General features: G+C 43.5%; 2 protein-coding genes across 8 annotated transcripts in view; both read right to left on the bottom strand.

The window, feature by feature from the left end:
* Positions 1 to 8,193: 8,193 nt before the first annotated feature.
* The window catches only part of Pira2 (paired-Ig-like receptor A2), a 54,496-nt gene continuing 38,433 nt past the window's right edge, over positions 8,194 to 24,256 (bottom strand). The window contains exons 1-10 of one of the 7 annotated variants that reach the window (NM_001419491.1): positions 15,041 to 15,100; positions 14,843 to 14,878; positions 14,380 to 14,664; positions 13,988 to 14,293; positions 12,719 to 13,003; positions 12,287 to 12,592; positions 11,768 to 12,064; positions 11,223 to 11,525; positions 10,943 to 10,993; positions 8,194 to 8,585 (exon numbers count right to left, since the gene is read on the bottom strand). In NM_001419491.1, coding sequence (NP_001406420.1) covers positions 8,449 to 8,585; positions 10,943 to 10,993; positions 11,223 to 11,525; positions 11,768 to 12,064; positions 12,287 to 12,592; positions 12,719 to 13,003; positions 13,988 to 14,293; positions 14,380 to 14,664; positions 14,843 to 14,878; positions 15,041 to 15,074 — 2,040 coding nt within the window. In that variant the 5' untranslated portion in view covers positions 15,075 to 15,100 and the 3' untranslated portion in view covers positions 8,194 to 8,448. Of the gene's footprint in view, positions 8,762 to 10,942; positions 10,994 to 11,222; positions 11,526 to 11,767; positions 12,065 to 12,286; positions 12,593 to 12,718; positions 13,004 to 13,987; positions 14,294 to 14,379; positions 14,665 to 14,842; positions 14,879 to 15,040; positions 15,208 to 24,256 lie in introns of those variants that run through there. The other 6 variants (XM_063266258.1, XM_063266256.1, XM_006228032.4 and 3 more) reach the window with 6 other exon arrangements.
* LOC134485275 (constitutive coactivator of PPAR-gamma-like protein 1) lies at positions 21,138 to 24,191 on the bottom strand (the record flags this gene model as incomplete). The annotated part of the gene is made up of 1 exon (XM_063281052.1): positions 21,138 to 24,191. A coding segment is annotated over one exon (1,470 nt), but the record flags the coding sequence as incomplete, so codon positions are not given.

Below are 24,256 nucleotides of genomic sequence, written 5' to 3'. Positions count from 1 at the left end.
CTCCAGCTTGCTTCTTCTGACCATTTGCTTGGAAAGTTGTTTTCCAGCCTTTCACTCTGAGGTAGTGTCTGTCTTTGTCTCTGAGGTGTGTTTCCTGTAGGCAGCAGAATGCAGGGTCCTCGTTGCGTATCCAGTTTGTTAATCTATGTCTTTTTATTGGGGAGTTGAGGCCATTGATATTGAGAGATATTAAGGAATAGTGATTATTGTTTCCCTTTATATTCATATTTGGATGTGAGGTTATGTTTGTGTGCTTTCATTCTCTTTGTTTTGTTGCCAAGACGATTAGTTTCTTGCTTCTTCTAGGGTATAGCTTGCCTCCTTATGTTGGGCTTTACCATTTATTATCCTTTGTAGTGCTGGATTTGTAGAAAGATATTGTGTAAATTTGGTTTTGTCATGGAATATCTTGGTTTCTCCATCAATGTTAATTGAGAGTTTTGCTGGATACAGTAACCTGGGCTGGCATTTGTGTTCTCTTAGGGTCTGTATGACATCAGTCCAGGATCTTCTGGCCTTCATAGTTTCTGGCGAGAAGTCTGGTGTGATTCTGATAGGTCTGCCTTTATATGTTACTTGACCTTTTTCCCTTACTGCTTTTAATATTCTTTCTTTATTTTGTGCGTTTGGTGTTTTGACAATTATGTGACGGGAGGTGTTTCTTTTCTGGTCCAATCTATTTGGAGTTCTGTAGGCTTCTTGTATGCCTATGGGTATCTCTTTTTTTAGGTTAGGGAAGTTTTCTTCTATGATTTTTTTGAAAATATTTACTGGTCCTTTGAGCTGGGAGTCTTCACTCTCTTCTATACCTATTATCCTTAGGTTTGATCTTCTCATTGAGTCCTGGATTTCCTGTATGTTTTGGACCAGTAGCTTTTTCCGCTTTACATTATCTTTGACAGTTGAGTCAATGATTTCTATGGAATCTTCTGCTCCTGAGATTCTCTCTTCCATCTCTTGTATTCTGTTGGTGAAGCTTGTATCTACAGCTCCTTGTCTCTTCTTTTGGTTTTCTATATCCAGGGTTGTTTCCATGTGTTCTTTCTTGATTGCTTCTATTTCCATTTTTAATTCCTTCATCTGTTTGATTGTGTTTTCCTGGAATTCTTTCAGGGATTTTTGCCATTCCTCTCTGTAGGCTTCTACTTGTTTATTAATGATTTCCTGTGTTTCCCTAAGTGTGTTCATGTCTTTCTTGAAGTCCTCCAGCATCATGATCAAATATGATTTTGAAACTAGATCTTGCTTTTCTGGTGTGTTTGGATATTCCATGTTTGTTTTGGTGGGAGAATTGGGCTCCGATGATGGCATGCAGTCTTGGTTTCTGTTGCTTGGGTTCCTGCGCTTGCCTCTCGCCATCAGATTATCTCTAGTGTTACTTTGTTCTGCTATTTCTGACAGTGGGTAGACTGACCTATAAGCCTGTGTGTCAGGAGTGCTGTAGACCTGTTTTCCTCTCTTTCAGTCAGTTATGGGGACAGTGTGTTCTGCTTTCGGGCGTGTAGTTTTTCCTCTCTACAGGTCTTCAGCTGTTCCTGTGGGCCTGTGTCTTGCGTTCACCAGGCAGCTTTCTTGCAGCAGAAAATTTGGTCTTACCTGTGGTCCCGAGGCTCAGGTTCGCTCGTGGGGTGCTGCCCAGGGGCTCTCTGCAGCGGCAGCAACCAGGAAGACCTGTGCCGCCCCTTCCGGGAGCTTCAGTGCACCAGGGTTCCAGATGGTCTTTGGCTTTTTCCTCTGGCGTCCGAGATGTGTGTGCAGGGAGCAGTCTCTTCTGGTTTCCCAGGCTTGTCTGCCTCTCTGAAGGTTTATCTCTCCCTCCCACGGGATTTGGGTGCAGATAACTGTTTATCCGGTCTGTTTCTTTCAGGATCCGGTGGTGTCTCAGGCGCAGAAGTCCTGCCGCTCCTGGGCCCTCCCCCACGGGAGCCCAGAGGCCTTATACAGTTTCCTCTTGGGCCAGGGATGTGGGCAGGGGTGAGCAGTGTTGGTGGTCTCTTCCGCTCTGCAGCCTCAGGAGTGCCCACCTGACCAGGCGGTTGGGTCTCTCTCTCACCGGGTCTGGGAGCAGAGAGCTGCTGCGGGCCGGGATCCGCGGGTGTGGGACTTCCGGTAAACACAGACCGTGCCGGGTCCTAGAGAAATTCTGCTTCCGTGTGTCCCAAGCTCACCAGGCAGCTTTCTTGCAGCAGAAAATTTGGTCTTACCTGTGGTCCCGAGGCTCAGGTTCGCTCGTGGGGTGCTGCCCAGGGGCTCTCTGCAGCGGCAGCAACCAGGAAGACCTGTGCCGCCCCTTCCGGGAGCTTCAGTGCACCAGGGTTCCAGATGGTCTTTGGCTTTTTCCTCTGGAGTCTGAGATGTGTGTGCAGGGAGCAGTCTCTTCTGGTTTCCCAGGCTTGTCTGCCTCTCTGAAGGTTTAACTCTCCCTCCCACGGGATTTGGGTGCAGATAACTGTTTATCCGGTCTGTTTCTTTCAGGATCCGGTGGTGTCTCAGGCGCAGAAGTCCTGCCGCTCCTGGGCCCTCCCCCACGGGAGCCCAGAGGCCTTATACAGTTTCCTCTTGGGCCAGGGATGTGGGCAGGGGTGAGCAGTGTTGGTGGTCTCTTCCGCTCTGCAGCCTCAGGAGTGCCCACCTCGCATTTTGCATTTTCTTTGAGGGTTATGTCAATGTTTTCTATGGTATCCTCTGCACCTGAGATTCTCTTTATCTCTTGTATTCTGTTGGTGATCCTTGCATCTATGGCTCCTTATCTCTTTCCTAGGTTTTCTATTTCCAGTGTTGTTTTCCTTTGTGGATTGTTTATTGTTTCTATTTCCATTTTTAGATCTTGTATGGTTTTACTCAATTCCTTTACCAGTTCACTTGTTGTGTTCTCCTCTATTTCTTTAAGGATGTTATTTATATCCTTCTTAAAATTCTGTATCATCATCATGAGATATGACTTTAATAGGAGTGTTGCTTTTCAGGTATGATGCGATATTCAGGAATTGCAGTAATGGGAAAACTGGGTTCTGATGATTGCAAATAGCCTTGGTTTCTGTTGCTTATGTCCTTGTACTTGCCTTTAGCCTTCTGGTTATCTTTAGTGCTACTTGCCTCTGTCTGGAGCCTGTCCTTCTTGTGATTCTGGTTGTGTCACAACTCCTCAGAGTCCAGGGGTTTTTTGTGATCTTGTGATTCTGGCATCCTGGGATTCTGAATGTGTCAGAAGTCCTGGGAGTCAAATTTCCTCTGAAATTCTGAAGTCCTGGAGTGACCAAGCTCCTGAGATCCTGTTGTGTCAGAGCTCCTGAGAGTCAAGCTGTCTCTGAGTGCTGCATAGGTGAGGGTGTGTGTGGGGGGTCGGAGCCTCGAATTTTCTCTAGGCACAGATCTTTCCTCTGGGAAGACACTTGTGCCTCTGGGTGTGTGGGGGTTTGTGGTTCTCTGGTTTTTATGGGGGTCTCAACTATGCTGGGTATTGGGAAAGATGTTGAGGGCTCAACTGTGATCGTGAGTTTTTCAGAGCTCCATTGCTTCTGTGTCCGATCTCCTGAAAATCAAGTTCCTCTGTGCTCCTCTGCTCCTGTGCTCCTGGGCATGTTACCACATCTGTGATCGTGTGCTCCTGTGGTCCTGGATGTGTTAGAGTACCTGGGTGAAAGGCTTCCTCTGAGTGTTGTGGGAGTGGTGGAGAACCAGTGCCCAATGTGTGTTCAGAGCCCAAGTTCAAACCTAAGGGGACCTGCTTTAGGCTAGGCAGGGGTTCCTGCATCCCTGGGTCCTGGAGGACCCAATTATTCGAGGTGTTGGGGCAGATGTGCCCTCCTTATCTGTGATCCTGCGCGTTATGGAGCACCTGGGTGACTGGCTTCCTGTGGGTGTTGTGGAAATGGGTGTGCAACCAGTGCCTAAGATCTGCTCAGGGCATAAGTTCAGATGGCAATGGATCCATGCCAATAACTTGGTGGGGGTTGGGGGTGTTCCTGTGACCCTGTATCGCGGGGGACCCAGTTACTCCAGGTGTTAGGGAAGACGTTGTGCTCTCCTCTCCTTATTCCTGGCCATTCTAGAGCACATGGGTGTTGGACTTTCTCTGGATGTTGTGGAAATATGTTCAAGACCAGTGCCCAAGGTCTGCTGAGTGCCCAGGAAGTGCTTTTTGGCATCAGCAATATTGTTTGGTTTGGTGACTGTATTTGGGATGGATCCCTAAGTCGGGCAGGCTCTGGATGGCCTTTTCTTCAGCCTCTGCTTCACACTTTGTCTCCATATTTCCTCCTGTGAGTATTTTCTTCCACCCTCTAAGAAGGACTGAAGCATCTATATTTTGTTCTTCCTTCTTTTTGAACATCATGTGGGCTATGAATTGTACCTTGGGTATTTGGAGCTTTTGGGCTAATATCCAATTATCAGTGAATGCATACCATGTTTGTTCTTTTGTGGTTGGGTTATCACACTCAGGATGATATTTTCTATTTCCATCCATTTGCCTAAGAATTTTATGAAGTCTTTTTTTAAATAGCTGAATAGTATTCCATTGTGTAAACGAACCACAATTTCTGTATCCATTCCTCTGTTGAAGGGCATCTGGATTCTTTCCAACTTCTGGTTATTATAAATAAGGCTGGCATGAACATAGTGGAGCACGTGTCTTTGTTATATGTTCGAGAATCTTTTTTCCTCCAGCTTTATTATGCTGGGTCTTTCTTATTTACATTTCAAATGTTATTCCCTTTCCTGGTTTCCGGGTCAACATCCCCCTAAACCCTCTCCTTGCCCTTCTATGTGGGTGTTCCCTTCCACATCTTCCTCCCATTACCGCCCTCCCCCAAGAATCCTGTTCACTGGGGGTCCAGCCTTTGCAGGACCAAGGGCTTCCCTTTCCACTGGTGCTCTTACTACGCTATTCATTGCTACATATGTGGTTGGAGCCCAGGGTCAGTTCATGTATTGTCTTTGGGTAGTGACTTAGTCCCTGGAAGCTCTGGTTGGTTGGCATTGTTGTTCATATGGGGTGTCAAGCCCCTTTAAGCTCTTTCAGTCCTTACTCTGATTCTTTCCACAAGGGTCCCATTTTCAGTTTAGTGGTTTGCTGCTGGCATTTGCCTATGTATTTGCTGTATTTTGGGTGTGTCTCTCAGGAGAGATCTACATCCGGTTCTTGTCGGCCTGCACTTTTTTGCTTCATCCATCTTATCTAGTTAGGTGGCTGTATATGTATGGGCCACAGTGGGGCAGGGGTTCCTTCTGCCTCTGTTTTAAACTTTGCCTCCCTATTCCCTGCCAAGGTTATTCTTGTTCCCCTTTTAAAGAAGTAGTGAAGCATTCACATTTTGATCATCCCTCTTGAGTTTCATGTGTTCTATGCATCTAGGGTAATTGAAGTATTTGGGCTAATATCCATTTATCAATGAGTGCATATCATGTGTGTTTTTCTGTGATTGGGTTACCTCACTCAGGTTGATATTTTCCAGTGCCATCCATTTGTCTATGAATTTCATAAAGGCATTGTTTTCGATAGCTGAGTAATATTCCATTGTGTAGATGTACCACGTTTTCTGTATCCATTCCTCTGTTGAGGGCATCTGAGTTCTTTCCAGCTTCTGGATATTATAAATAAGGCTGCTATGAACATAGTGGAGCACGTGTCTTTGTTATATGTTGGGGCATCTCTTGGGTATGTGCCCAAGAGTGGCACAGCTGGGTCCCCAGGTAGTGCAATGTCCAATTTTCTGAGGAACCTCCAGATTGATTTCCAGAATAGTTGTACCGGTCTGCAATCCCACCACAATGGAGGAGTGTTTCCCTTTCTCCACGTCCTCACCATGGAGTATCTTTTGGGCATATGTCCAGAAGTGATATTGCTGTGTGTAATATTTGAGGAACTGTCAGAATGATTTCCTGAGTGGTTGAACCACCTTGCAAAACTATTCTCAAGAATAAAGGAACTTCTGGGGGAATCACCATCCCTGACTTCAAGCAGCATTACAGATCAATAGAGATAAAAACCGCATGGTATTGGTGCAGAGACTGGCAAGTAGAACAATGGAATATAATTGAAGACCCAGAAATGATCCCACACACCTATGGTTAGTTGATCTTTGACAAGGAGCTAAAATCATCCAGTGGAAAAAAGACAGCATTTTCAACATACGGTGCTGGTTCTACTAGTGGTCAGCATGTGGGAGATTTCAAAGTGATCCATTCTAATCACCTTGTTCATAGCTGAAATCCAAGTGGATCAGAGACCTCCACATAAAACCAAATAGAATATGGGGGAGATCCTTGAACACATTGGCACAAGGGAAATATTTTTGAGCAGAACACCAATGGTTTATGCTCTAAGAGAAAGAATTGATAAATGGGAGTTCAAAAATTGCAAAGCTTTTTTTTCTTTTTTTTTCAGAGCTGGGGACCGAACCCCAGGCCTTGCTCTTGCTAGGCAAGAGCTCTACCACTGAGCTAAATCTCCAGCCCAGTTGAAATCTTTTGTAAGGCAAAAGACACTGTTAATAGTGCAAAAGGGCAAACAACAGATAGGGAAAAGATCTTTACCAATCCTACTTCAGATAAATGGCTAATATCCAATATATACAAAGAATTCAAGAAGGTAGACTCCAGAGAGCTAAATAACTCTATTCAGTAATGGGGTACAGAGGTAAACAACAAATCCTCGGCTGAGGAATGCAAAATGGTGAGAAACACCTAAATAAATGTTCAACATGGTTAGTCATCAGAGAAACGGAAATTGAAACAACCCTGAGATTTCACCTGACATCAGTCAGAATGGCTAAGATCAAAAACCAAGTTGCAGCAGATGCTGGTGAGGGTGTGGAGAAAGAGGAACACTCCTTTGTTGTTGGGCGTATTGCAGGCTGGTACAACAACTGTGACTGTGGATGATCTTTTTCTTTCTTCCTTTTTTTTTAAATAAACATTTATTTATTTATTTTGTGTATGTGAGTACACTGTTGCTGTACCCCGACACACCAGAAGAGGGCTTCAGATCCCATTACAGGTAATTGTGAGCCACCTTATGGTTTCTGGTTATTGAACTCAAGACTTGTGGAAGAACAGTCAGTGTCCTCAGCTGGCGAGCCTTCTCTCCAGACTGAAAAAAGTTACTTTTTTCCTTTAAATCATACATGAATTACTGTTAGGTACAATTGTATATTCTTCAGATGTGTAATTTTGTGATTTTTTAAAAACACATCTACATTATGAATTCCCTGAAATCATATAAGGATAAAACAGGACATCATAATATATAAGTAAAAGACAAGCATCATAAGCAAAACCTCCCAAAATACCCGTGGGTTGATTTTGTGTTGGCCTCATGTGCTCTTCAGTGTGCTTTGCATAGTAGTGTGACTTTGTTGGAAAAATGAAATTTTCTTTACAAGTGTTTATCAATTGTGGTTGGCTTCTGGGGTACAGAAGAAATCTGTGTCCACATCTCTCAGCACTGGGACAGGATGTGACACCGACCCGTGCTGGCCCTGTGAATATTGCCACATTTTTTCGAGTCCATATTTGCATCAAACTCTTATGTCTGGAAAGCATAGTTTCCTTGGGGTCCTTCATGTCCTGTGGCTCTCACAGTTTCTCCAACTCCTATTCCTCAAAGTTCCCTGAGCCAAGAAAAATGCAGACATTCCATTCATGACTCAGTGTTTTTAGACCTGTATCTGCTCATTGTTCAGTTGTGGGTCTCTGATTAGTTCACATCTCCTGCAGTAGGAAGCTTCTCTGATAAATGTAAGTAAGATATTGATCTAGGAATCATTTTATTGGGATGTTCCTTTAAAAAATAGTAGCACCCACAACACTTCCTCTTTACTCAGCGGGCTGCCATCCTAAGGAACACCAGGTAGCATTTTGTCACCAAACCTTGGCTTGCCAACTCCACTGAATGCAAAGAGCTATAAACTATACCACATCCTCCTATTTCCCACCCTACAGCCCTGCATGCTTTCCAGGAGGCCTGCTGCCACCAGGAACACCAACTAACCCTATTCCTCCTAAGCCCAGGCATACCGGATGACATTAAGATAACACACACACACACACACACACACACACACACACACACACACCCCAAACAAACAAGGAAATGACCCTAAATACAGTTTATAAACATGACAGAGGCCTTCAAAGGTGAATGGGTTAATCCCTTAAAAAAATACAATCAATAGCTGAATGAAATTCCAGTCAGATGGGACAAAATATTTTATTATTTTATAGTTTCAGAAGAGTGTGGGTTCAGGAAGCAAAGACCCCCAGTACATGAGGGACAAATATTTGTTTAACAAGGAATCACCTCATCATAAAACTTCTTGCCTCAGAACCCCAAACAGTTTTGCTCCCTGGACTTCTATCACAACGCATTTTTCTGACAGAAAATTTTGGATCATCAGATTCATTTCGCAGAGTGTAGAACATTGAAAGCTGTCCTTTCTCTTTAGATTATTTGCCAGCTGCGTGGTGGGTCTGTCTATGACTTTGCCAGGCCTCAGCAGCTAGAATCGAAAGGACTATGAGGACCAGGACAGCCATTCCCATCCTGATGAGATTCTCCGTTGTGTGATCCTGGTTTTCTGGGGCTGTGGTATTAGATACAGAAGTCACAGAAGTTAGGGATGAAACATCCATCCAGGGCCCTTGTTTTCCTGAAGAGGATAAGATTCTACTCTTTCCCATGCTACGAGGTGGACTTCTCTTTATTCAATTGTCTGAGGTTTGGGTATGTTGTAGGATGGACAGATTGTCTCAGCTAGTCCTGAGAATAGAAGAGTAGGATGTGTGTGTACTTAAGAGACCTTAGTGTTTCTTCTGAGTTCCACGTAATCATTTAATGTAGATGCCCATCATTCTTGCCATACATAATCATGGAGTTCTGGGATGAACCTTCCCTGTGGCGTACCTGTGTACCCTCTCTTAATTCTTACTAAATTCTTCAGGACTATTTTGCTAATAAAAAAGCCTATGACATACCAGTGATACCAGTAAATTCAGAATAGAACAAATTGACAATTCATTCAGATAGTGGGCCGCAGGTCACTGTTCTGAGCAACAAAAGGCCATTTTCTTAGTATGGTTCTTCTGGTGAGGCCTTTAGAGGTTGTGCAGACTCTGATTAGCAATATGGTTTTTTTCTTTTTCTGAGAGTTGGTTCCCTTGTGACATTTAGACCCTTCCATTTCAAACTTGATCTTACCATTCCTCTAGTGTGTGTGTGTGTGTTTGTGTGTGTGTGTGTGTGTGTGTGTGTAAGTGTGTGTGTGTGTGTAAAAACCAGAAAGAGCGTGAATGATAGGCTATTAGGATTTTATCTAAGAGTTTTCCACATAACACAGCTATCTTACATTATGCATAGAACCTAAGCCTTATACATGTACCTCTTACTATTCTTGTCTTTACAAATAATAATTACTGTGACAACAGGATGTGTCACACTGTTAGTAGAGAGTGATGATGATCCCCTATACTTTAGAAGACTCAAGGATCAGTGGAAGAGAGTCCATGGAGATCCTATCCCAAAATCTTCTCTTTTTTAGACAGGTGTACCAAGGCCTACCAGAGGGCATTCTTAGCTGTCACCTCTCAAATGAAGCCTGAATCATACATTTCTTCTATTTAACTTGGGAGGAAATGTTTCAGACTTCCTAATGCAATAGGTTTGATTGCAAGTGTTGGATTTTATTTTCCTTAATGTGAAAATTGTTATGTTCTAGTCCTCATGGAGAATTTTGTCTGGAAGGGATTATGTATGTGTTTGAATCTGATTTAAACAGAGGGATAGTATAGAACAATTGTAACTGTTACACCAAGGCTACGTCCTCTCCTATAAGTAGGGTGGTCTATGGCTGCAGTGAGAGCAAGGGCATGAGAGAGATCCTGTGAATACTGTTTATTTGTGGGTGTGAAGATGATGTTGTCACTGTGGACCAGTTTCTGCTTAGGATCTTATAACTGTCTGTTGCCTTTCAAAAATGCTCTTTCAAACTCCATGACTCGTCTTCATTCCATTAGCAGGCAGAATAGTGCTCATCTCCAGAATGATTCTGTTAATGCCCCCCCCCACCATTATGAGGACAAATACCCATCTGACTCTCACTCTCCAGCATTCAAACCCTATGCTAGCTAATATTTGTTGTAAATGGAGAATGCTGAGAAACCCATTCAGCTCAGAAAGATCTGGATAACTTCACCTGGGACCCCAATCTGCAGAGTCACTGCTCTGTGACAGCAGGTATAGAGATGAGTGGAGGTATCTATAGCACCTGAAGATGTTCCTGAGGTTGGAGTCACAGACCTTCTGCAGAGTCCTAGAATTATGACTCATGAGCAAGACTGAAGGAGCCTGAATCCCCTGCCATGGCAACTTGACACACCCTTGCCATGCATCAGCATGTTTTCATGAGACTCACTGCAGAGTAAGGTTTTGCAGACTTCCTCAGTCTGGAGAGGTCACAGCTACCACCAGCATAGAAAAAACTAAGACGTGTGAATTAGGCTTCTCTCATTTATAGGAAAAGGAACAGCATCCCAGAGAGAGAAGCGCTTCTCCAAGTAGAATCTCCTGATCCCAGAATTAGGTCTAGCCTATCTGGGCCTATGTGCGAACAGAATCTATATTAGCCCCATTAGGCCTGACTCTATGCGGGTGAAATATTGTTTTTTAGGGGAATCATGGAGAGGGGCCTTTCTGGGTTCCTTGCTCATAAACTTACCCATCTGCCCGATCATCCAGGATGAGGCTAAATGAGTCTGTTTGGATGCTATCTTCTGTATTCCAACAGTTAAGCCTCAGCCTAAGGTTTGTCCTTTGGGACATTTTATTATTCTTTCATACTCACAAGCTCAAATGACAGAAGTGAGAACTGTGATTAATAAGAGCTGTTTGTTAGACTGCCTGTGTTTGTAGCATGCTCCCTATAAAGAGGTGCCTAATACTTACTGGCTGTTGTGATGAACCTTTTAGCTGGCCAGCTGGAGGCTTCGATGGATTCTATGAGACAGAACAAGAAGAGGATGTTCTTTGTGTTGTGTGTGCTACATATGCTCTGTAAGCTCCCTAAGACAGAGTGATCATTACAGGAATGATTATTGCTTCTATCCATTTCTATGCTGTGGACTGTGCCCTGTGACCATCCATTCATATTGTCCTCTTAATCCCACTCAAATCAAAAGATCTCTTATGCTTTGTGGGTGACACTGAGATGTCAGCACCACCTTACCTGAGACTATGAGCTCCACAGGGGCACTGGCAAATGACAACAGGTAGAGAGATGAGTCGGGAGAACCATAGCACCTGTAGGTGCCCGAGAGCTTGGATGTCACAGCTCTCATGGAGAATTCTGACTGGTACTGTTGATCTTGGAACTTTGACTTTCGTCGAAGGGGTGGCTGGCCTGATCCCTCCTTTGACAGAATGAAAGTGTCCACAGGGTACATTGACCAACACAGCAGGGTCACATTCTCTCCTGAGTGTACTGTGGAGTTAGGCATCACTGAGAGGGAAGGAGCGAGATCAAGCTGTCCTAAAGAGAAGAGGGATAATCAGGGGCTGGCTTCCTAGTTCTGAGCTCAGACCACACATGATTTCACCCTGAGAACATGGAACTCAGTCTCTTTCATCTGACTGAGCTCACCTCCTGCTGATCTGTCACTGACTCTGCTCCGCCACAAATCCCTGTCCCTTCCTAACCCTCAGCTACTAGGCTCCTCCCTGACAGCATGAGCAAGAGGCTAGGTGCCTGATTGAATCTCTGTAGATCCTCACCTGTGATCAGGATGTCCAGGGGGTCACTGGAGGCTGACCACTCAGAGGAGAGGTTGTGTGCACCATAGCATCTGTATTGGCCTCCAGTGGAGTGTCTCCCATAGCCCAGTGTGAAGTTGGTCATGGAGAGGCCAGCCTTGGTCCACTGGCTAAAGGATTCTATGATGTCAGTTCCCCCTTCTTTGTACAGAGCAAATTTGTCATACTTGGTGTCAGAGTAACACTGCAGTGTGAGGCTCATTCCAGGTTCCAGTATATGGCCTTGATGACTTAGCAGAGAGGGCTTCCTCGATGGTCCTAAAAGAAAGGTGATAGCTATGGACTGAAGTTTGGTCCTTACTAAGTATCTTTGCCCTCCCATCCTGCCCAGCACATGTCACAACTTTTCCCTCAGCAGGGCTGTTTGAGAACACAGGCTCTCCATTTAGTCCTCCTATACCTGCAACTCTGCAGAGGGGCAGGCCATGGCAAGGGCTTAGGGTCTCAGAAAATGATCAGAGAATGACAGAGGGTACTTACCTGAGATGAATATTTTTAGGAGCTCACTGGGTACTGACCACAACTGTGGGGTATGCTTGTAGTAACCATAACATCTGAATGTCCCTGAGTAGTTTGGAGTCATAGGTCCCATAACAAACAGGGCTTGGTGTTGTCCAGTAGAAGGTATATACTCTGCGTCTAGTGAGCTGGTGAACTTCTGATCTTCCTTGGTGAGAATGAATTTATCATAGTTGCTGTGTGAGGTACAGTGGAGTGTTACGTTCCCTCCCTCTGGCACCACAGGGCTGGGCAGTCCTGACAGCTTGACTCCATAGTAGTAGATTCCTGGGCGAGAAAAAGGCAGTCTGTTACATGTTCTCACACATTCACAATGTTCTCTAGGTCCACTCTGTGGGACAGGAATACTCCTGAGAGCAGAGCCTGGTGATGAGAATCTGAATGTGTCCTTACCTGTCACCACCAGCTCCAGGGTGTCACTGGGCTCTGACCAGCCAGCTGAGCTGTAACAGTAGCAGCGATATTGCCCTGCATGCCTTTGTGTCACAGAAGGGATGAGGAACTTGGCCTTGTTCCCAGGCTGTTGTAGGGTCTGTGTGCTCTGTGTATTGTGGCTTCCCTCCTTATGCAGAAAATATATTTCTGCATCCAGGTCCCCCTGACACCAGATGGTCATGGCTCTTCCAGAGCGGATCACAGAGCCTGGTTCAGCCTTGATGGTTGTTTTTTGCAGTTTCCCTACATAGAAGTAGGAGAGAAGTACATGGCTGGGTTTGAAAGTGGCATAGACAATGTCATACCAGTGGATGTTTTTTTTTAATATTATTTTTCTCTCATACCATACACTGGAAACAGCCTCCCATCCTTGCATCTTTCGTAATATGAGACAATCCTCCCCACCTCCTCTGTCCTCCAAGTTCACTGCTCCTCTCTCTCCTTTCAGAGAATGAATGTTTTTCAGTGCTATCAAATAACATGGCATAATAAGATGCCAGAACTCTAGGAACGCACCCTCATATTAAGACTGGACAAGGTAAACCAGTGGTAGAAAAAAGATCCCACGTATAGGTGCAAGTACCAGAGACATTTCCATTCCCACTATTAGGAGTCCAAGAAGAAACTAGAGCAAGCCAGGTGGTTGTTGCATGCACATTGAATCAGAGCACTCAGGAGGCAGAGGCAGGGAACTCTGAGTTGGAGGGGAGCTTGGTCTACATGGTGAGCTCCAGGACAGTTAACCATGACTGTACAGTGAATTCCCCCAAACACCAAAAAAACAAGCAAGCAAGCAAGCAAGCAAGCAAGTGAACAAATATCAAAACTTCAAAACAACCACAGCAACAGGCCTGAGGCAGACCCATGAAGGCTCTGTGAGCCCTTATGATTCCTGCTTCGTTGATTCTGTGGTCCATGTTCCTCCTGGTATTCTCAACCACTATTGCAATCCTCCCTCTCTCTGTCCTTCTGGATTCCCTGAGCTCTAGTGGATTATGCTGAAGTTGATCCAGACTAACAGAAGACCTCATGAAGAATAATCTTTCTATTGCACACCTTGGGCTTGGCTATCACTGCCAGCCTTGGATTCTGTATTTTGGGTCCCAGTATTTCCTGGCTGTGTGTCAAAGTTCTAAAATGTCCTGTATCCTCATAAACAGCACATAAGCAGTCTGTGAGCACCTGTATCATTGAATATCATTCTGTGGAAAGACTGGGGTTCCTCACCTGACACCAGGAGCTCCACTGGTTCACTAGGAGCTGACCACACTTGTGGTGTGTGTTTTTCATAGCTGTAGCATCTGAATATCCATCTCTGGTTGGAGGTCAAAGGGCCCACATAGAACAGGGCATGACACTTCTCAGTATAGCGGTTACACTCTGGGTCCTTCCTCCAGGAGTGTTTCTGAGATCCTTCTACAGTAAGAATCAACGTGTGATTGTCCTGTGAGGGCTCACATTTGAGGGTGACATACCCTCCTGAGGTCACCACAGGGTTGGTCTGGGCTGAAAGGCTGGGTTTCGAGTAGGCTCCTAGGAGAGAAGGAGGAATCAGTTAAATGTCCACCCAGGGAAACAGTCAAAATCTGAGAGTCCTGGGGCCCTGTGTGTTCTCTCACCTGTGACCACTAGCTCCAGGGGCTCACTGTAGTCTGATGACTTAGTCTGAGTCCTGTAGGAGCATTGATATTGCCCTGCATTTTGCTGGTCTACATTTAAGAATAAGAATTCAGTCTTGTTTGTTCGTTTCTGATTGTTCTTTGGAACTCTTCTCTGTAGGTTTCCATTTCTATAGAGATCAGACTCTTTGGCTCCAATGGTCTCCTCACAAATGAAGGTCACCTTAGTTTCCATTGAGACCACAGAATCTGGCTGTGCTCTGAGGATAGGTTTAGGGAGGGACCCTGCAAGCAACAGAGCAGCTAAGACTCAGGACACACATGCTCAGATTGCAGTCCTTAACAGGATGACCTTCCAGCTACCCCCAGAATAACACACATGTGGTGTTTTCCACCATCACTACCCAGGCATGGCTCCTGGATATGAAGAGAAGAGCATTTCAGGAGAGCTGCAGACACTCACCTGTCAGCACTGGGATCCAGAGGCCCAGAGTCAGTCCTAGAAGAGAGTTCTTTGTAAGAGATTTGTTTGTAAGACTGAGTAAGTCCTCCCCTCTGCAGAATTTCCTGAGACCCTGTGGTTTCCTGATTGGTGAGCGCTGAGCTCCAGACCCTGATCATTTCTAGACCTCAGTATCCCCTCCCCCTCTTCACTTCTCACCAAGACAGATCAGGGCTGTGAAGGTGAAGGTCATGGCATCTCCTCTCAGAGGCTGCAACTCTGCTTGAGAGCAGAGCTACAGAGCTTTTCTGAAGGATTGGAAACAGGGTGTGGCCCTGGAAGCAGGGCAGTCCCCATGATTGATCAATTTTTAGCAGCCCTACAGGAAGGGAAACTGCCCTCCTCAGGCACCCTGCTCTAACTTCCTCAATGCTGTGGCTAGGCCAGGCAGTAGAACTCTGTAATCAGGCCTTACACAGATGACATTTCCTCAGCCCACCAGTGTCTGCCTCAGCTGTGCACATCACTGTCAGAACTATATTGTAGCAGACATGTGGAAACGTCTCAGAGAACTGTATAAAATTGTCATTTTGCTCTTTTCTTTTCACATTTTTATGTGAAATATTTCCTTCTTTCCACATTTTGATGTTTCTAAGGAGTGTCCTGCTGTGCATATCTCCTTGGAGTGAGATTTACAGCCTTTTCTTCACAATCTCACGTGACACATTACCAGTGGGGAGTACAATTTCTCTTTTTTTTTCTTCAGTATTTGTTGTTTCTTTACAATTTTTTGATACATATTTCTATCCATCTTTTAGTGTTTGTTTTTATATATGTTTATGTGTGTGCATGTAAGTCAAAGTATATATATAGAGGTTAAAATTTTCATTGTGCTTTGTTCCTTTTCTCACTTTTCTGTGAAATATTTCCTTCTTTTCAACATTTTGATGTTTCTGAGAAGGATCCTGCTGTGTATCTCTGCTTGAAATGAGATTTACAGCCTTATCTTCATAATCTCACGTGACATTATTACTATTCTCTCTTTGTCTTCAATATTTGTGTTTTCCTTTACAATTATATGGATACATATTTCTGTTCATCTTTTAGTGTTTGTTGTTATGTGTGTGTATTTTTATGTATGTATATATAGGTTTATGTGAGTCAAAGTACATACATGGAGGTCAGAATACGACTTCAGCAATCCATTTCCCTTGTACAATGTGGACCTGTCAATCAGAGTCAGGCCTTAGGTTGGCAGCAGGCACGTATGTTCTGAGCCATCTCACTTGCCCAACACCTACCATCATCATTTTCCTAGGTCCTTCTGCTCAGTCAATAAAGTATGTGATCATGGGCAGATTGCAAACAGGCCTCCAGGCTTACTAGAGTTTCTTGTGGATATTGATCCAAATACATCTCCAGGTTTTTTTGAGTTTCTTGGGATATAGATTTGCACTGTGTAAATATGGCCATGATTCTTCTTGCCGCAGTTCAACCCACAGTGGTGTGGGGATGGGCAGCATTTTTGAGCCTGACTCTATCCACATGTTTCAGTTGTAAACTTGAGAAGGTAACAAAGGGGTTGCTGGATGATGCTACCACACAAGGGCCCAGCACCAACTGCAGGGTGGATCTTTCTGGATGTTGTAGTCAACCAGGGTTCTGTCTTCCCATCTGCTGGTGTGAAATAACAGCAGTTGCTAGAGTTTTTTTTTTTTCTCTTTTCTTTTACCAAGTGGACACTGCTGAATATTTGGGAAACCAGAATGCTTTTCCTTCTTGTAACTTACTCTGTCTTTGGGAAAAGCTGGCTCTTTCTGTTTATTTATTTATTTACATTTCAATTATTATTCCCATTCCTGGTTTTCCAGACATAACCCTCAATCCCATCCCCCTCCTCTTCTTCTACAAGTGTATTCCCCTCCCCATCCATTCCCCTTCCCATTCCCCCTGACATTTTCCTACACTGCAGGTCCAACCTTGGCAGGACCAAGGTCTTCTCCTTCCATTGGTGCCCAACATGACCATTCTCAGCTACTTATGCAGCTGGAGCCATGGGTCAATCCGTGTATGTTCTTTGGGTATTGGTTTAGTTCCTGGGAGCTCTGGTTGGTTGGCATTGTTGTTATTATGGGGTTGAAAGCCCCTTCAGCTCTTTCAATCCCTTCTCTAATTCTTCAACAGGGGTCCCGTTCTCAGTTCAATGGTGTACTGCTAGCATTTGCCTCTGTATTTGACATGCTCTGGCTGTGTCTCTGAGGAGACATGTATATCCGGTTCCTGTCAGCATGCACTTCTTAGCTTCATCAATCTTATCTAGTTTTGGTGGCTGTATATATATGGGCCACATTTGGGGCCGGCTCTGGATGGCTGTTCCTTCAGTCTCTGCTCCAAACTTTGCCTACATATCCCCTCCTATGAATATTTTTGTTCCCTCTTTTATGAAGGAGTGAAGCATCTTCACTTTGTTCAGCCTTTGCCTTGAGCTTCATGTGATCTGTGGATTGTATATTGGGTAATTTCAGCGTTTGGGATAATATACACTGATCAATGAGTTCATACCATGTGTGTTTTTCTGTGATTGGGTTACCTCACTCAGGATGATATTTTGTAGTTCAATCCATTTGCCTATGAATTTCATGAAGTCATTGTTTCTGATAGCTGAGTAGTACTCCATTGTATAGATGTACCACATTTTCTCTATCCATTCCTCTGTTGAAGGGCATATGGGTTCCTTTTAGCTTCTGTCTATTATAAATAAGGCTGCTATGAACACAGTGGAGCATTAGACTATGATGTATGTTGGAGCATCTTTTGGGTATATTCTCAGGAGAAGTATAGCTGGGTCCTTAAGTTGTTTAATGCACAAGTTTCTGGGGAACCTCCAGGCTGATTTCTAAAGTGGTTGTACCAGTTTGTAATCCCTCCAACAGTGGAGGAGTGTTCCTCTTTCTTCACATCCTCACCAGTATCTGTTGTCACCTGAGTTTTTGATCTTACTCATTCTGACTGGTGTGCGCTAGAATCTCAGTTCTGCTTTGATTTGTGTTTCCCTGATGACTAAGGATATCGAACATTTCTTTAAGTACTTCTCAGCCATTTGATATTCCTCAGCTGAGAATTTTCTTTTAGTTCTGTACCATATTTTTCTTTTCTTTTCTTTTTTTCCAGAGCTGGGGACCGAACCCAGGGCCTTGCGCTTGCTAGGCAAGCGCTCTACCACTGAGCTAAATCCCCAACCCCTGTACCATATTTTTTAATTGGTTGATTTGTCTCTATGGAGTCTAACTTGGTGAATACTTTGTATATTTTGGATGTATATCAGATGTAGGATTGGTAAAAATCTTTTCGCAAGCTGTTGGTTTCCATTTTGTCCTAATGACAGTGTCTTTTGCTTTACAGAAACTTTGCAGTTTTATGAGGTCCCATTTGCCGAGTCTTGATCTTCGAGCATAAGCCATTGGTGTTTTGTTCAGGAAAATTTCCCAGTGCCTATGTGAATGAAACTCTTCCAAATTTTTCTTCTCTTAGTTTGAGTGTATCTGATTTTATGTGGAGGTCCTTGTTCCACTTGGACTTACGCTTTGAACAGGGTGTTGAGAATGGATTGATTTACATTTTTCTATGAGCTGACCACCAGTTTAACCAGCACCTTTTGTTGAAAATGCTTCCTTTTTTTAATTTTTACATTGGATACTTTTAGCTCTTTTGTTAAATATCAAGTGACCATAGGCGTGTTAGTTTATTTCTGAGTCTTCACTTCTGTTCCCCTGATCTACTTGCTTGTCTCTGGACCAATACCATACAGGTTTTTTTAAAATCACTATTGGTCTGTAATACTGCTTGTGGTCAGAGATGGTGCTTTTGCCAGACGTTATTTTGTTTTTGAGTATAGTTTTCCCCATCCTGGCTGTTCTTGTTATTCCAAATGAATTTGCAAATTGCTCTTCCTAACTCTTTTGAAGAATTCAGTTGGAATTTTCATCGAGATTGCATTGAATCTGCTGATCGCTTTCAGCAAAATGGCCATTTTTACTATGGTAACCCTGTCAATTCATGAGCATGGGAAGTCTTTTCATCTTCTGAGATCTTCAATTTCTTTGTTCAGAAACTTGAAGTTCTTGTCATACAGATATTTCACTTGCTTGGTTAAAGTCCCACTGAGGTAGTTTATATTATTTGGGACTATTATGACGAGTGTCGTTTCCATAATTTCTTTTTCAGTCTGTTTATCCTTTGAGTAGAGGAAGGCTACTGATTTGTTAGAGGTAACTTTATACCCAGCCACTTTGCCGAAGTTTTTCCATCTGGATTAGTAGTTCTCTGGTGGAAGTTTTGCAGTTACTTAAGTATACTATCATATCATCTGCAAATTGTCATATTTTGACTTCTTGCTTTCCAATTTGTATTTCTTTGACCTACTTTCATCTCTGGCTAGGACTTCCAGTACTATATTGAACAAGTATGGAGAGATTGGGCAGCCTTGTCTAGTCCCTGACTTTAGTGGGATTGCTTCATGTTTCTCTCTGTTTAGTTTGCTGTTAGCTACTGTTTTGCAGTATATTGTTTTTTGTATGTTTAGGTATGAGACTTGAATTCTTGATCTTTCCAGGACTATTATTGTGAAAGGGTGTTGATTTTGTTAAATCCTTTCTCAGCATCTAATGAAATGATCACGTGGCTTTTTTCTTTGAATTTGTTTATATAGTGGGTTACGTTGATGGATTTCTGTTTATTGAACCATCCTGGCATCCCTGGAATGAAGGCTACTTGATCATGATAGATGATGGTTTTGATGTGTTCTTGGATTTGGTTTGTGAGAATTTTATTGAGTATTTTTACATCCATATTTATAAGGGAAATTGCTGTGAAGTTCTCTTTCTAAGTTGAGTCTTTGTGTGGTTTAGTTATAAGCATAATTGTGGCTTCATAGAAGGAATTTGGTAGTGCTCTGTCTGTTTGTATTTTGCGGAATAGTTTGGGCAGTATTGGTATGATGTCTTCTATGAAGGTCTGATAGAATTCTGCCCTAAACACATCTTTTCCTATTTCTTCAGGAGTTATGGGGCTGTTTACATGCTTTATCTGTCTTGATTTAACTTTGGTATCTGGTATTTGTCCATTTCCTCCAGATTTATCAGTTTTGTTGAATATAGGGTTTTGTAGTAGTTTCTGATGATTTTTTGAATTTCCTCAGAGTCTGTTGTTATATCTCCATTTTCATTTCTGAGTTTGTAAATTTGGATACTGTCTCTGTGCCCTGTGGTCAGTTAGGCTAAGCGTTTATCTCTCTTATTGATTTTCTCAAGAAACCATCTTCTGGTTTTGTTGATTCTTTGTACAGTTCTTTTTTTTTTTCCTACTTGGTTGAGTTCAGCCCTGGCTTTGATAATTTCCTGCCTTCTACTCCTATTCAGTGTATTTGCTTCTTTTGGTTCTAGAGCTTTTAGGTGTGATGTCCAGCTGCTGATATATGCTCTCTCCTGTTTCTTTTTGAAGGCACTCAGAGCTATGAGTTTTTCTCTTCGCATGGTTTTCATTGTGTCCCACAAGTTTGGGTATGTTGCGCCTTCATTTTCATTAAATCCTAAGAAGTCTTTAATTTCTTTTTTTTCCTTGACCAAGTTATTATTGAGTAGAGTATTGTTCAACTTCCAAGTATATGTGGGCTTTCTGACGATTTTGTTGTTATTGAAGACCAGCCTTGGTCCTTGGCGATCTGATAGGATGCATGGGATTATTTCTATCTTTCTGTATCTCTTGAGGCCTGTTTTATGACCAATTATATGGTCAATTTTGGAGAAAGTACAATGAGGTGGTGAGAAGAAGGTATATCCTTTTGTTTAAGATAGAATGTTCTATAAATATCTGTTAAGTCTATTTGGTTCATGACTTCTCTTAGTTTGTCTATGCCTCTGTTTAATTTCTGTTTCCATGATCTGTCCACTGATGAGAATGGGGTGTTGAAATCTCCTACTATTATTGTGTGAGGTGCAATGTGTGCTTTGAGCTTTAGTAAGGTTTCTTTTATGAATGTAGGTGCCCTTGTATTTGGAGCATAGATATTTAGGATTGAGAGTTCATCTTGGTGGATTTTTCCTTTGATGAATATGAAGTGTCCTTCCTTATTTTTTTGATGACTTTTAGTGGAAAATCGATTTTATTCGATATTAGAATGGCTACTCCAGCTTGCTTCTTCAGACCATGTGCTTGGAAAGTTGTTTTTCAGTCTTTTACTCTGAGGTAGTGTCTGTCTTTGTCTCTGAGGTGCGTTTCCTGTAGTCAGCAGAATGCAGGATCCTCATTGCGTATCCAGCTTGTTTTTTTTTTTTTTATACTAAAAGAATAAAGATTTTTATTAAGCATTGTAAGTTGCATTCAATAGCCTCTGGATACGCCACACCACAATCCATCAACAGTCAATCAGACCCAACAGCAGTTCATTCTTCACAATCCATGAGTTAGGGCGGAAGTCCCTTCAACTTACAGTAAGATCCTACTTAGCTCTCGCGGGCAGGGGTTGGGGAGTTACACCTCATTTCTGATCACTAGTGTGATGAAGAGCATCGGAAGTATATGAAACGTAAGAAGTGATTCTGATTCAAAGTACATTGTTTGGAAACAGTAACAAAACATCAAAATGATAGAAGTATACCTGCTTCTACTAAATTCCTGATGGGAACTTCTCAAGAACAAGCAATTTGTTTCCTGCTACAGAAGGGGAGGGGGTGTTTGTTTTTTAAGATCATAGGGGGTTCTTCTTTACAGAATTTCATATTTGGCTAATATGAATATGAAGGCATAAACAGCAACAGAGAACAATCCTGCAACAGCAGTGAGTACACCAGGGTAATGTTGATACTCCAAACGGCTAGGTCATTTTGGGGGGTTTAGAATAAATGCAACAGAGGTCAATAATCACAAAGTTTTGGGGTTAGAGCAAGATCAGTCAATGACTAAACAGAGTTAACATCCTCATAGGACTATTACTGATTATTAGCATTTTGTTTTGCAAATGGGCACGTACTGGTAAGAATGGAAGAAAAGACAATAACATGCATAATATTAACTACACACTTTAAAAATTATGAACCATGCAGAAGTTTAGCTCAAGTAGTAGCACTAATGGTCTCCGTCCGATTCAAAACCACGTAGCTCACTGATCACAGGTGCATGGTATTAGTCACGAGGTTTCAGAACACATTGTGTTGACTTTGAAAGGTCATTTGCATCTTCTATGATTTCAACTTTATCTCCATTGAACTTGCTTGTAAAGTATGTATGATGTACTGTGTATTCAAAATCAGCACAACAGCAGTTTACTCTATAATTTTTTTTAGTTTCGATAGTTGCACTTTTTTAACACAAAAGAACCACATCAACAGTGATGAAATTTAAGAAAGAAAAACTGTGGTTGTGCCTTATTTCTTTCATAATCATAAATCAAAGCCTTAAAACAAAGCTTCATTGTGAAACAGTAATGCAAAATCAAATATAATGGCATACATATGGTGCCAAATGCTAAAAATTATATTTTAAGCTATATATACTTAAACACTGCCAAAATTTGTTTTCTTTATAGTTCAAGAAACACAACTGTAGGCTTTTGTCGTCGTAACCAGTTTAAACTTTGTGTGCTTCATTTTTAAGTGCGGGAGTCAAATGCTCTTCATTTTCTCTCTCTTGTTTTGTTTTATTGTAGCATTTTGACTACAACTGGTTAAAACTAAAAAAAAATGTGTTGTTTAAATCTCTGATATCAAAGAGGGATCTGAATTTCCACAGTCCTCATTTTCTCTTACGGAAAGGACAAAATGTACATAACCGCAGGCTCTCTTTCTCTCCAGATATTCCTGAATCCTTACCCTTCCAGCATCCTTCACCCTCTATAAAAATAAGTTCACTCTTCTTTATTTAAGACAGCTGCCTCCAGAGCAGCCTCCCTGCAGCAGGCGCTGTCTGTACTTAGTGCATTTAAGTGAGGATTTGTATTGCACGTTTTAGAGTCATTGTTCAAGGCACTTTCAGAGTGGCTGGGGGCCCTGGTGTCAGCCGTGCTCCCATTAAGTTGGGGCACTGGCTTCTCCTCGGCCATCACTCCGTTTTCAGCCAGGGACCCTTCTGAGGACACAGCAGAGGACTTGGATTCCCCAGATTTCGATTTCAGTTCTTTGGCCACTTCTTCTGCTGAAGCAGCATAAGGAGGTCTGCCCTGAATTGCTCCCTGGCTTTTATAGCCTCTGCCGTAGTACCTTCCACCTCTTCCCAACGTTCTAATCACAGGAGTGGAAATAACACCCCTTGGACGCCCTCTTGCTGGTCCTCCCACAGACACCACCTGCAGAGGGAAGGGCCCTCGGCCCCCAGGGCCCCGCCTGCTCCTAGCCCAGTGACCGACCACCGTGCCAGCTATTTCTAGCTTCCCTCCCTGAGAAGGAATAGGCTGGACTCCGCCCTGGGACTTGCTAGTCCTGTTGCTGTCACTGCCTGAGAAGGCTCCACAGTGTCCCGATGCTGCTGTCACCCGGAAGGCACGGTAAGGGCCTGTTGCTACAGTTTCCCCATAATGGCCTCCAAAGCCACAGACTCCTGCAAAGCCCCTGCTCCTGCCCTGTGAGGGTGGGACCGGCCCAAAGTGCCGAGGATATACAGAAGCTGGGTAGAAGGGCAGAGCAGGAGGTGGTGGGAAGGGGAGTGGGTGGTTTTGCCGGGAGAAGTTGAGCCCCTCCAGGATACTCTGGCGCATCTTTTCAACCTTGGCAGCCTGCTCAGCCTGACCATCACAGAGGTTGATGAGTGGGGTCTTTTCCCGGCTGGCTTTAAGAAGTTTGGACTGGAAGAGCTTCCCATCGAAATACATCCAAGGACAACAGTGTTCCCAGGGTATGGGCTGCCCACACGCGTCATTGGCAAACAGTGCCATGTCTACTCCGCTCATGAAGAGAGCTGACAGCTGAATTCCTCGGGGGTCTAAGTTCTCAATCTTGAGTTCCTGCAGCTGGTCCGGCTCATAGAGTTTGGGAGACAATGCCTGAGCCAGGAAGGCATCCAGCTCCTGACGCCGCAGAATGCGAGCTCCGGGCCACTGCACCATATACCGTAAGACACAGCAGAGCACCATGAGGTGAGTGGGCACATTGGCAGGGTTGAGCATGGCTGGGGTATCAGACCTCATGCAGGCCAGGAAGGCCCTCATCCGGCGGTTCTTGTCCTCCAACGCCTTGCCCAGCCAAAGCCTCTTCAGGTTGGGGCAGGTCCACTCCCGGAAGGCCAGTGCTTCCACTAGTTCCGGGGTCGGAGGAGACTTCCCCTTGTAAGCTGCCCATTCCTTAATGATCAGTGGCGAAAATTCTGGTGGAAGTCTGTTCTTTCTTTCTTTCTTTTTTTTTTTTTTTATTAACTTGAGTATTTCTTATATACATTTCGAGTGTTATT

This window comes from Rattus norvegicus, chromosome 1 (assembly GCF_036323735.1).
Source record: "Rattus norvegicus strain BN/NHsdMcwi chromosome 1, GRCr8, whole genome shotgun sequence".
In the NCBI taxonomy this organism is placed as follows: Eukaryota; Metazoa; Chordata; class Mammalia; order Rodentia; family Muridae; genus Rattus; species Rattus norvegicus.
Note: the sequence above shows the minus strand (reverse complement) of the source record. Positions and strands in the feature narration are given on the sequence as shown.